Source organism: Hyla sarda (genome assembly GCF_029499605.1).
Source record: "Hyla sarda isolate aHylSar1 chromosome 1 unlocalized genomic scaffold, aHylSar1.hap1 SUPER_1_unloc_2, whole genome shotgun sequence".
Taxonomy (NCBI): domain Eukaryota; kingdom Metazoa; phylum Chordata; class Amphibia; order Anura; family Hylidae; genus Hyla; species Hyla sarda.
This window is the reverse complement of record NW_026607581.1, coordinates 1,246,251-1,260,087: the sequence shown is the minus strand read 5'-3', so window position 1 is coordinate 1,260,087 and position 13,837 is coordinate 1,246,251. Positions and strand designations below refer to the sequence as shown.

Below are 13,837 nucleotides of genomic sequence, written 5' to 3'. Positions count from 1 at the left end.
ATCACTTTCTGCTTTTTCTTTTCTTTTTTTTGGTTGTACTTCCGGGGGGACATATCGCAATTCACATAAAATCCTGATGTAATTGTGATGTATATTGTGCCCCCTAGTGGACACATTTCACTATTCTTCATTGGACAATGTCATATTGAATCCCTCTATTCTTCTCCCTGCTCTGATGAAGACGTTCTGAATACACCGCAGCCTCAGAGATTAGGAGAAATGGATTCACAACGTCTTCAGCAGAGCAGGGAGAGCGACCTCAGAAGACCTGGAGGACCAGAGCGCCACCACTGGACGGGAGAGGGGAGTGCGCTCTAGTCTCTTATTTTACAGCCCTCGGACAATGGATTTTGTTTTATAGAGAAATCTGAAAACTCCTATAATGTCTCCTCAGATGTTTCCCCAGATTATCTCCAGGAAATGGATTTTATTTCTCCATAGAATCTGGTGCGGTTTATCATCGTCTCCTCTTCTTCCCTTCAGGTTTCTCCAATCCAGGATCCTCTGCTGATATCTTCTATATAAGAGAATTCTCCTGGATGACCCATCAACCATGGAGAGAGACAGGAACAAGATGGCCGACAGGATCATAAACCTCACCCTACAGATACTCTTCCGACTTACTGGAGAGGTGAGGGATTCTGGGAGTGATGTCACATGACCTCATTCTTATCTATATAATAACAGATGAATATGACTGGAGAGGTGAGGGATTCTGGGAGTGATGTCACATGACCTCATTCTTATCTATGTAATAACAGATGGCTATGACTGGAGAGGTGAGGGATTCTGGGAGTGATGTTACATGACCTCATTCTTATCTATGTAATAACAGATGGATATGACTGTAGAGGTGAGGGATTCTGGGAGTGATGTCACATGACCTCATTCTTATCTATGTAATAACAGATGGATATGACTGGAGAGGTGAGGGATTCTGGGAGTGATGTCACATGACCTCATTCTTATCTATGTAATAACAGATGGATATGACTGAAGAGGTGAGGGATTCTGGGAATGTATGTAGTGATATTAATGTGTCTTACCATACACAGGATTACACAGTAGTGAAGAAGTCCTCTAGTGGGCGCTGTCGGGCCCCTGTGTGTGAAGGATGGGGAAGAACCCTGAGCCCAATCCCGGGGCCCCCACCTCACTCTCTGATACATGAGGAAATGGAGGAACAGAAGATCCGAGAACTCATCAACAAGATGATGGAGCTGCTGACTGGAGAGGTGACCCTGCTGGGACATTATACAGTAATGGAGGGGTCTGGTGATGACTGGAGAGGTGACCCTGCTGGGACATTATACAGTAATGGAGGGGTCTGGTGATGACTGGAGAGGTGACCCTGCTGGGAATGCTGGGACATTATACAGTAATGGAGGGGTCTGGTGATGACTGGAGAGGTGACACTGCTGGGACATTATACAGTAATGGAGGGTCTGGTGATGACTGGAGAGGTGATACTGCTGGGAATGCTGGGACATTATACAGTAATGGAGGGGTCTGGTGATGACTGGAGAGGTGACACTGCTGGGAATGCTGGGACATTATACAGTAATGGAGGGGTCTGGTGATGACTGGAGAGGTGACCCTGCTGGGACATTATACAGTAATGGAGGGGTCTGGTGATGACTGGAGAGGTGACACTGCTGGGACATTATACAGTAATGGAGGGGTCTGGTGATGACTGGAGAGGTGACACTGCTGGGAATGCTGGGACATTATACAGTAATGGAAGGGTCTGGTGATGACTGGAGAGGTGACACTGCTGGGACATTATACAGTAATGGAGGGGTCTGGTGATGACTGGAGAGGTGACACTGCTGGGACATTATACAGTAATGGAGGGGTCTGGTGATGACTGGAGAGGTGACACTGCTGGGAAATTATACAGTAATGGAGGGGTCTGGTGATGACTGGAGAGGTGACACTGCTGGGAATGCTGGGACATTATACAGTAATGGAGGGGTCTGGTGATGACTGGAGAGGTGACACTGCTGGGACATTATACAGTAATGGAGGGGTCTGGTGATGACTGGAGAGGTGACACTGCTGGGACATTATACAGTAATGGAGGGGTCTGGTGATGACTGGAGAGGTGACACTGCTGGGACATTATACAGTAATGGAGGGGTCTGGTGATGACTGGAGAGATGACACTGCTGGGACATTATACAGTAATGGAGGGGTCTGGTGATGACTGGAGAGGTGACACTGCTGGGACATTATACAGTAATGGAGGGGTCTGGTGATGACTGGAGAGGTGACACTGCTGGGACATTATACAGTAATGGAGGGGTCTGGTGATGACTGGAGAGGTGACCCTGCTGGGACATTATACAGTAATGGAGGGGTCTGGTGATGACTGGAGAGGTGACACTGCTGGGATATTATACAGTAATGGAGGAGTCTGGTGATGACTGGAGAGGTGACACTTCTAGGACATTATACAGTAATGGAGGGGTCTGGTGATGACTGGAGAGGTGACACTGCTGGGACATTATACAGTAATGGAGGGGTCTGGTGATGACTGGAGAGGTGACACTGCTGGGAATGCTGGGACATTATACAGTAATGGAGGGGTCTGGTGATGACTGGAGAGGTGACACTGCTGGGAATGCTGGGACATTATACAGTAATGGAGAGATCTGGTGATGACTGGAGAGGTGACACTGCTGGGACATTATACAGTAATGGAGGGGTCTGGTGATGACTGGAGAGGTGACACTGCTGGGACATTATACAGTAATGGAGGGGTCTGGTGATGACTGGAGAGGTGACACTGCTGGGATATTATACAGTAATGGAGGGGTCTGGTGATGACTGGAGAGGTGACACTGCTGGGACATTATTCAGTAATGGAGGGGTCTGGTGATGATTAGAGAGGTGACACTGCTGGGACATTATACAGTAATGGAGGGGTCTGGTGATGACTGGAGAGGTGACACTGCTGGGACATTATACAGTAATGGAGGGGTCTGGTGATGACTGGAGAGGTGACACTGCTGGGACATTATACAGTAATGGAGGGGTCTGGTGATGACTGGAGAGGTGACACTGCTGGGACATTATACAGTAATGGAGGGGTCTAGTGATGACTGGAGAGGTGACACTGCTGGGACATTATATAGTAATGGAGGGGTCTGGTGATGACTGGAGAGATGACAATGCTGGGAATGCTGGGACATTATACAGTAATGGAGGGGTCTGGTGATGACTGCAGAGGTGACACTGCTGGGAATGCTGGGACATTATACAGTAATGGAGGGGTCTGGTGATGACTGGAGAGGTGACACTGCTGGGAATGCTGGCACATTATACAGTAATGGAGGGGTCTGGTGATGACTGGAGAGGTGACACTGCTGGGACATTATACAGTAATGGAGGGGTCTGGTGATGACTGGAGAGGTGACACTGCTGGGAATGCTGGGACATTATACAGTAACACCACTGGAGGGGTCGGGGTGATGACTGTATCATTATCTGTCAGGTTCCTATAAGGTGTCAGGACGTGGCGGTCTATTTCTCCATGGAGGAGTGGGAGTATGTAGAAGGACACAAGGATCAGTACAAGGATCAGGTCATGATGGAGGATCAGCAGCCCCTCACATCACCAGGTAATAGACATGACTATATACACACGTCCTTTCATTATTTGTATGTAAAGAATGAATTCAGTCTCTGTATTGTTCCCTACAGTCAGATCCAGTAAGAGAACAGCACCAGAGAGGTGTCCCCGTCCTCTTCTTCCACAGGATGATCAGGTAGATGGAGATATTCCCTATGATCTGTAGAAGGGCTGTGAAGCTCTTGTGGTCAGTCCCCTCACCCTCCATGACTCCTCATCTCCTGCTCATCTATAACATCCCACGTGACTTCTCCTACTGTCTGATGACTTTTACTATATTTCTTCCACATCTTATGAATCAGGGTGAAGATCCGAACAATATTAATGCTCCAGAGACAGATGTGAGTGGTGATGAGCAGTATAAGGAGGACATTACTACAGGGAAAGATCTGATCTATAGTAATACTACAGACTTAAGGGAAGAAGAAGAAGAGACAGATGTGAGCAGTGATGAGCAGTATAAGGAGAACATTCCTACAGAGAAAGATCTGATCTATAGTAATACTACAGACTTAAGGGAAGAAGAAGAAGAGACAGATGTGAGCAGTGATGAGCAGTATAAGGAGAACATTCCTACAGAGAAAGATCTGATCTATAGTAATACTACAGACTTAAGGGAAGAGACAGATGCAAGTGGTGATGAGCAGTATAAGGAGGACATTCCTTCAGGTAACCACCCAGGTGAGTAGTAACCACTAAATGCAGAGAACAGTCACAGATTCTTCTTGGTCACTTGCTGCAGTTATTCTTGGGTGTAACTCTATTGGTGTAACTAGAGGTTTTTGGGGGGCTCCAAGGCCTTCTGTGCGCTCTTACTATAGATTCTACACCTTTTATGCCCCCACACTATTACTGTGCTCCACAGACTGTTCTGCATCTTCTCTTCACCCCACACTGTGTATATACCCACTTTGTTCCAGTGGAAGAATAAATACCTCTCCCCATCATCCCCCCAGAGCGGCTGTGTCCTCCGGCAGAAGTCACCTGGTGTTGGCTACTTTATGATCTGATCATGTGACCTGTACCTGGCAGACATTACTAGCTGTTCCAGAACACTGTCTGCGGGATATAAGTGGGGGGGAAATCATTGGGCAGAGAGACAAAGAAGCGGAGACAGTTGAAGCGGTGCTCCCCCGAGGAGCTGAGACATATACCCCGGACCCCCAGAGGAGCCCCCCCTGTACAACCCCAAGAACACCATCCCAACCATGAAGCATGGCGGTGGAAACATCAGGGGAATTTTATCAAAACCTGTCCAGAGGAAAAGTTGTTGAGTTGCCCATAGCAACCAATCAGATCGCTTTTTTCATTTTTCGTAGGCCTTTTTAAAAATGAAAGAAGCAATCTGATTGGAGGTTTTTTCCTCTGGACAGGTTTGGATAAATATCCCCCATCATTCCTTGGGGCTGCTTTTCCGAAAAGGGGACAGGACGACTGCACCGTATTGAGGGGAAGATGAATGGGGCCATGTATCGAGAGATCTTGGCCAACAACCTCCTTCCCTCAGTAAGAGCATTGAAGATGGGTCGTGGCTGGGGCTTCCAGCATGACAACGACCCGAAACACACAGCCAGGGCACTAAGGAGTGGCTCCGTAAGAAGCATCTCAAGGTCCTGGAGTGGCGCAGTCTTCAGACCAGAACCCAGTAAAAAATCTTTGGAGGGAGCTGAAAATCCTTATTGCCCAGTGACATCCCCGAAACCTGAAGGATCTGGAGAAGATCTGTATGGAGGAGTGGGCCAGAACCCCTGCGGCAGTGTGTGCAAACCTGGTCAAGAACTACAGGAAACGTTTGATCTCTGTAATTGCAAACAAAGGTTTCAGCCATGATCATTACACCCCTGGATGGAAACATTGCTGCTCAGTAGAGACTGGGAGGAAGAGACCTCGATGCCGGACGATCAGTCATAGACCCTATGGGAAGGACAGTTCAGCTAAAGCCATGTCAGCAAAGTGAATGTACAGGATATGAAGCTTGAAAAGAAGAACAAGTCTTAGCAGTTTAACCCCTTCCCTAATAAAAGTTTGAATCACCCCCTTTTCCCATATAAAAAAAACTATAAAAAATTAAGGTTTTTTAAACTGCACGGTCAAAATACCAAAGTCCAGAACTGCGTAGATTTGGTCACTTTATATACCCTAAAAAAATGTATAAAAAGTGATCAAAAAGTCCCATAGAAAAATGGTACAGGTATAAACTTCAGATCTCAGCGCAAAAAATGACCCTCACACATCCCTGTATACGGAAAAATAATAAAGTTATAGGGGTCAGAAGAGGACAATTTTAAACATGCTAATTTTTGTACAAAAAGTTCAATTTATTTTTTTAAAGAAGTAACAAAATCAAACCTATATAAGTTGGGTGTCCTTATACCGTATGGACCTACAGAATAAAGATAAGGTGTCACTGTTACCGAAAAATGTACTGCGTAGAAACAGAAGCCCCCAAAAGATACAAAATAGTGTTTTTTTATTTAATTTTTGCCTCACAAATTATTTTTTATTTTTGGTTTCACTGTAGATTTTGTGGTGAAATGATTGATGTCATTACAAAGTAAAATTGGTAGCACAAAAACCAACAACAACCTCATATGGGTCTGTAGGTAGAAAACTGAAAGCGTTCTGATTTTTAGAAGGTGAGGTGGAAGAAACGAAAGTGAAAAAACCTTTAAAAAGTCCTTAAGGGGTTAAAGCATTGTTTTTTTTATTAAAATATAAGGAAAACTATACAAGTTGGATGATGATACTGACCTGATGGATAAGTATAACGTCAGTTGTGACATCACGTTATATGGTAGGTGATGAAAAAAATCCCAAATTTGCAGAATTGCATTTTCTTTCAATTGAATTTTATCCCACAATTTTTTTCGGTTTCACAGTAAAATTGGTCCCACAAAAAACAAACTCTCATGTGACTCTAGATGGAAAAATTTAAATAAGGTTAATGCTCAATTATATAATCTGTGTTATTCTCTGCAGATTCTTGTAGCAGGAGATCAGAGGAGAATCTTCTATCTTCAGATTATAAAGCAGATGATGATATCACACAAGATACATATGAAGAACATTCCATTATCCCAGATACACCCTCAGCCCTTCACAGCCAAGATCTGTCATCTCATCCTTATATACAGGTCCTGTCTTCTCAGTCATCACAGGATGTTAAGGAAAAAGAGGGTCATAGAAGGGGTGTTGGACATCAACGAGCTCATACAGGAAAGAAACCATATTCATGCTCAGAATGTGGGAAATGTTCTATTAAGAAATCAGTTGTTATTAAACATAAAAGAACTCACACAGGGGAGAAGCCATTTTCATGTTTACAGTGTGGAAAATGTTTTACTGAAAAATCAAATCTTGTTAAACATCAGAGAACTCACACAGGGGAGAAGCCTTTTTCATGTTCACAATGTGGAAAATGTTTTACTGAAAAATCAAGTCTTGTTCAACATCAAAGAACTCACACAGGAGAGAAGCCATTTTCATGTTCACAATGTGGGAAATGTTTTACTGAAAAATCAAATCTTGTTAAACATCAAAGAACTCACACAGGAGAGAAGCCATTTCCATGCTCAGAATGTGGGAAACGTTTTACTTGCAAATCAGATGTTACTCGACATCAAAGAACTCACACAGGGGAGAAACCATTTTCATGTTCAGAATGTGGGAAATGTTTTACTGATAAATCAAATCTTGTTCAACATAAAAGGACTCACACAGGGGAGAAGCCATTTTCATGCTCAATATGTGGGAAACGTTTTACTTGCAAATCAGATGTTACTCGACATAAAATAACTCACACAGGGGAGAAACCATTTTCATGTTCAGAATGTGGGAAATGTTTTACTGATAAATCAAGTCTTCTTAAACATCAGAAAACTCACACAGGAGAGAAGCCATGTTCATGTTCAGAATGTGGGAAATGTTTTACTCGCAATTCAAGTCTTACTAAGCATAAAAGAATTCACACAGGGGAGACGCCATATTCATGTTCAGAATGTGGGAAATGCTTTACTCATTATACAAGTCTTTATAGGCATAAAAGAACTCACACAGGAGAGAAGCCAATTCAGAACAATAAATGATGCAGAAAACATCTATATATTATCCATGTACATAGGATATCTGACATTTATACATATATCATATACTGCATCTCCAAACTTGTTACCAATCGTTCTTTTAGAAGACCCAACAGGCATAATCCATGGGGAGCTGCTACTGGAGACCCAAACACCTCACAGAGAAGGGACTTATTCCAGTGATGAAGAATTCCAGGACGGTCCGGGCTTCACCTGCTGAGACCCTTTTAGAAAGGTTGTGTTATCCCCGATCCTTGCTGATCATGTGGCGTCCGATCACTGGACACCTCACTCTGTGCTCGGCTGTTTCTGCAGCTCCCATAGTGAATGTACCTCCTCCCTACCTGGGGACACTGGGGTCCCTGTTATTGAGATACAGGGGATAGATGACACAACCCCCTCACCACCCCGTGATGTACTTTTATGTCCTGGGCGGGATTACTTTCCTGACTGTCTTGGCAGTGTAACCCTATGGATTAGTCAGTACTGATTGTGGCATCTATAGGGTTAAACTGTCTTTCTCCCCCAGTCATGGCCTCCAGGTCTACCAGGCGCTGTTGCCTATGAGGCCCGACCTCGGTAACACTGACAATTATTATACCGCGCTGTAGTACAGATGTATGGTGGTGTAGTATAACAGCGATTAGACGAAAGCAGCTTCAGGTCCTAAATAAAAACGTATGGTCCCTGTCCCAATAAAGCCGTATATTATTACAAAAAAACTCCAAAACATACATAGCAGGTATTCTTTGTACTAACTTGTACTTTAAAGGGGTACTCCGCCCCTAGACATCTTATTCTCTATCCAAAGGAGAAGGGATAAGATGTCTGATTGTGGGGGTCCCACTGATGGGATCTCCCTGCTGCACCGATGTTCGTTTAGAATGCTGGCTGCAGCGCAGGAGGCTTGTGACGTCACGGCCACGCCCCGTCATGATGTCACAGCCAAGCTCCTGATGGCCGTCATGACACTTCCATTGACTTTAATTGAGGGGGCGTGGCCGTGACGTTACGAGCCTCCGCCCCACATCGCCAGTCATCCAGCACGGAGCGAATTATCCAATAGATGTTTAGCAGACATACTGTGTGAGTTCAGTGCGATTATTGAGAATGAAGATTATAGATGTTTTCTATGGAATACTAGGTGAATGACACAATGGAATGTCCATAGACTATAATGGGAAGAAAATTTTATTTGGAGCCTAAACCATTTAACATATCAAATTATCTTTTACCACAAGTGTCCCCAGACAGAGCAGCACAGTGTAAAATGGAAATGACCTGGGATTATAGCTGTTTATTATAGAATGCAAAGGTGAATGACAAGATGGAATGTCCATAGACTATAATGGGAAGAAGATTTATTTAAAGTATGAACCATTTAACATATCAAATACATCTTAAGGTTACAGTCCCACATACCGCTTACGCAGCCTATTTCACGCTGCGCTAAATCTGCTGCATTATCCCCGATCACCATATACATAGGGCTTTCTGGCGGCAGCTCTGTGTGTGCAGTGAGTTTGGGTAAGCGGTATGTGGGACCGTACCCTTAGCCTCTTAAGGACGCAGGGCGTACCTGTATGCCCTGTGCCTGTCCCGGTCTATAACATAGTAGGTTGGTCCCGGCATCTAATGAAAGCCGGGACCCTGGGCTAATAGCGTGCGGAACTGATCGTTGTGCCACGTGCTATTAACCCTTTAGACACGGCAATCAAAGTTGATCGCCGTGTCTAAAGTTGAAAAAATCCCGGCAGGTCAGTCAAATCGTGATGTCCCGATCAGCTAGGACGCGGTGCGTCCGATTGGGGATTGACTTCTCCATGCCTGAGATCTAGTCAGGAGTAGTCAAGCCCTGATAACACTGATCATCCACATGTAGTTCTATGCTGATGATCAGTATTAGGACTTAATGTAATGCATGTTATAGCCACTAGAGGGGGTTATAATATAGCAAAAACATTTTTACTAATGATGAATTAACCCCTTCCCTAATAAAAGTAAGAATCACCCCCCTTTTTCCATGTGGTATCGCTGCATGCGGAAATGCTTTATCTATAAAAATAAATTGTTAATTAAACCGCATGGTCAATGGCGTACACGCCAAAAAAAAAAATCGGAAATAGCGTATTTTTGGTCACTTTTTATAGCACAAAAAATGAATAAAATCCGATCAAAAAGTCCAAACAAAAATGGTACCGATAAAAACTTCAGATCATGGTGCAAAAAATGAGCCCTCATACCGCCCCGTACGCAGAAAAATAAAAACGTTATAGGGGTCAGAATATGACAATTGCTAACGTATAAATTCTGCATGTAGTTATGATTTTTTTTTTTCTCACAGAAAAGGATTGCAGTAACACATGTTTTACTATACACACGTTTATTCCCTTTGTGTGTATATAACTAAAATAAAAAAGCTTCTTACACCTCTCAGACGGAATGTTGGACCACTGTTCCTATAAGCATCAATAAGCTTCTTACACCTCTCAGCCGGAATGTTGGACCACTCTTCCTATAAGCATCAATAAGCTTCTTACAACCCTCAGCCGGAATGTTGGACTCTTCCTTTACAAACTGCTCCCGGTCTCTTATTGGAAGGCGCCTTTTCCCAACAGTAATTATAAGATCTCTCCACAGGTGATCAATGGGATTTAGTTCTGGACTCATTGCTGCCACTTCAGGACTCTCCAGAGCTTTGTTGCCGTCCATTTCTGGTGCTTTTTGACGTATGTTTGGAGTCATTGTCCTTCTGGAAGACCCAAGATCTCGGACACAAACCCAGCTTTCTAACACTGGGCTGTACAGTGCGACCCAAAATCCATTGGTAATCCTCAGATTTCATGATGTCTTGTACACATTCAAGGCCCCCAGTGCCAGAGGCAGCAAAACAACCCAAAACATTATTGACCTCCACCATATGTCACTGTAGGTACTGTGTTCTTTTCTTTGTAGGCCTCATTCGGTTTCGGTAAATAGTAGAATGATGGGCTTTACCAAAAAGTTCTATCTTGGTCTCATCTGTCCACAAGATGTTTTCCCAGAAGGATTTTGGTTACTCAAGTTCATTTTGGCAAAATGTAGTCTTGCTTTTTTATGTCTCTGTGTCAGCAGTGGGGTCCTCCTGGGTCTCCTCCATAGTGGGGTCCTCCTGGGTCTCCTCCATAGTGGGGTCCTCCTGGGTCTCCTCCATAGTGGGGTCCTCCTGGGTCTCCTCCATAGTGGGGTCCTCCTGGGTCTCCTGCCATAGTGGGGACCTCCTGGGTCTCCTCCATAGTGGGGTCCTCCTGGGTCTCCTCCATAGTGGGGTCCTCCTGGGTCTCCTACCATAACGTTTCATTTCATTTAAATGTCGACGGATAGTTCGTGCTGACACTGATGCTCCCTGAGGCTGCAGAACAGCTTGAATATCTTTGGAACTTGTTTGGGGCTGCTTATCCACCATCCGGACTATCCTGCGTTGACCCCTTTTAATCAATTTTTTTCTTCCCTCCCCCACACCCAGGGAGATTAGCTACAGTGCCATGGGTTGCAATCTTCTTGATAATCTTGCGCACTGTGGACAAAGGCAAATCTAGATCTCTGGAGATGGACTTGTAACCTTGAGATTGTTGATATTTTTCCAAAATTTTGGTTCTCAAGTCCTCAGACAGTTCTCTTCTCCTCTTTCTGTTGTCCATGCTTAGTGTGGCACACACAGACACACAATGCAAAGACTAAGTGAACTTCTCTCCTTTTTATCTGCTTTCAGGTGTGATTTATATATTGCCTACACCTGTTACTTGCCTCAGGTGAGTATAAAGGAGCATCACATGCTTGAAACAATCTTATTTATCCACTATTTAGAAAGATGCCAATAATTTTGTCCAGCCCATGTTTTGAGTTTGGTGACATTATGACCAATTTGCTTTTTTTCTCCCTTTTTTGGTTTAGTTCCAATACACACAAAGGGAATAAACATGTGTATAGCAAAACATGTGTTACTGCAATATATATATATATATACAGAGGAGAGGAGATCTATATATATATATATATATATACAGAGGAGAGGAGATCTATATATATATATATATATATATATATATATATATATATATATATACAGAGGAGAGGAGATATATATATATATATACAGAGAAGAGGAGATCTATATATATATATATACAGAGGAGAGGAGATCTATATATATATATACAGAGGAGAGGAGATATATATATATATATACAGAGAAGAGGAGATCTATATATATATATATACAGAGGAGAGGAGATCTATATATATATATAGAGAGGAGAGGAGATCTATATATATATATATATATATATATATATATATATATACACACAAAGGGAATAAACATGTGTATAGCAAAACATGTGTTACTGCAATATATATATATACAGAGGAGAGGAGATCTATATATATATATATATATACAGAGGAGGAGATCTATATATATATATATACAGAGGAGAGGAGATCTATATATATATATACAGAGGAGAGGAGATCTATATATATATATATATACAGAGGAGAGGAGATCTATATATATATATAGAGAGGAGAGGAGATCTATATATATATACACACAAAGGGAATAAACGTGTGTATAGCAAAACATGTGTTACTGCAATCCTTTCCTGTGAGAAATACTTCATTTTCTAGAAACATTTCAGGGGTGCCAACATTTACGGCCATGACTGTATATAAGTAGGGGATCATTATAACCGTATGGACCTACAGAATAAAGGGAAGGGGTCATTTTTACTGAAAATTGTACTACGTAGAAACGGAAGCCCCCAAAAGTTACAAAATGGCATTTTTCTTCAATTTTGTCACACAATTATTTTTTTTGTTTTACTGTGGATTTTTTGGTAAAATGACTAATGTCAATACAAAAAAGAATTTGTGGCGCAAAAAATAATCCATAACGTGGAATTTTAGGTGTAAGATTGAAAGCGTTATGATTTTTAGAAGGTGATGTTCAAAAAATGAAAGTGCAAAAACAGAAAAACCCTGCGTCCTTAAGGGGTTAAAGGGGTACTCTGGTGGAAAAATTTTCTTTTTACATCACCTGGTGCCAGAAAGTTAAACAGGTTTGTAAATTACTTCTATTAAAAAATCTTAACCCTTCCAGTACTCCAGTGTATACTACAGAGGAAATTTTTTTTTCTGTCTGACCACAGTGCTCTCTGCTGACACCTCTGTCCATGTCAGGAACTGTCCAGAGCAGGAACAAAACCCCATAGCAAACCTCTCCTGCTCTGGACATTTCCTAAAATGGACAGAGGTGTCAGCAGAGAGCAATGTGGTCAGACTGGAAAGAAATCCAAAAAGAAAATAATTTCCTCTGTAGTATACAGCTGCTAATAAGTATTGGAAGGACTAAAACATTTTAATAGAAGTCATTTACAAATCTGTTTAACTTTCAGGCACCAGTTGATTTATAAAAAAAAAGTTTTCCACCAGAGTACCCCCTTAACTCCTTAAGGATACAGGGCATCATAGTGGGTCGGGCCCGGCCTCTAATAACGGCCGGGACCCGGTGCCTCGCGCTATTAACCCTTTAGACGCAGCGTTCAAAGTTGTTTGCTGTGTCTGAAGTAAAACTAAACTCTCGGTAGCTCAGTGGGCTTTTGGGGACCACTGTGGCGTCCCAAACAGCTGGAGGACACAAAGAGGGTCTCTACCTTCCTCCTGCATGTCTGATCGCCAAATGACTGCTCAGTGCCTGAGATCCAGGCATGAGCAGTCAAGTGGCAGAATCATTGATCAATGTTATTCTATGGGATAACAATGATCAATGTAAATGATCAGTGTGTGCAGTGTTATAGTCTTCTATGGGATAACAGTGATCCGTATAAGAGATCAGTGTGTGCAGTGTTATAGTCTCCAATGGGATAATGATCAATGTAAAAGATCAGTGTGTGCAGTGTTATAGTCTCCTATGTGATAACAATGATCAATGTAAAAGATCAGTTTGTGCAGTGTTATAGTCTCCTATGGGATAACAATGATCAGTCTAAGAGATCAGTGTGTGCAGTGTTATAGTCCCCTATGGGATAACAATGATCAGTATAAGAGATCGGTGTGTGCAGTGTTATAGTCTCCTATG

At 42.8% G+C, this 13,837-nt stretch overlaps 2 protein-coding genes across 2 annotated transcripts in view; one reads left to right on the top strand and one right to left on the bottom strand.

Moving 5' to 3' along the window:
- LOC130298073 (zinc finger protein 271-like) overlaps positions 1-8,167 on the top strand; it is an 82,704-nt gene extending 74,537 nt beyond the window's left edge. Inside the window, exon 5 of the mRNA XM_056550968.1 lies at positions 6,833-8,167. Coding sequence (XP_056406943.1) covers positions 6,833-7,719 — 887 coding nt within the window. The 3' untranslated portion in view covers positions 7,720-8,167. The remainder of the gene's footprint in view (positions 1-6,832) is intronic.
- The window catches only part of LOC130298052 (oocyte zinc finger protein XlCOF6-like), a 76,302-nt gene that overhangs the window by 15,267 nt on the left and 47,198 nt on the right, over positions 1-13,837 (bottom strand). The window lies entirely within an intron of this gene.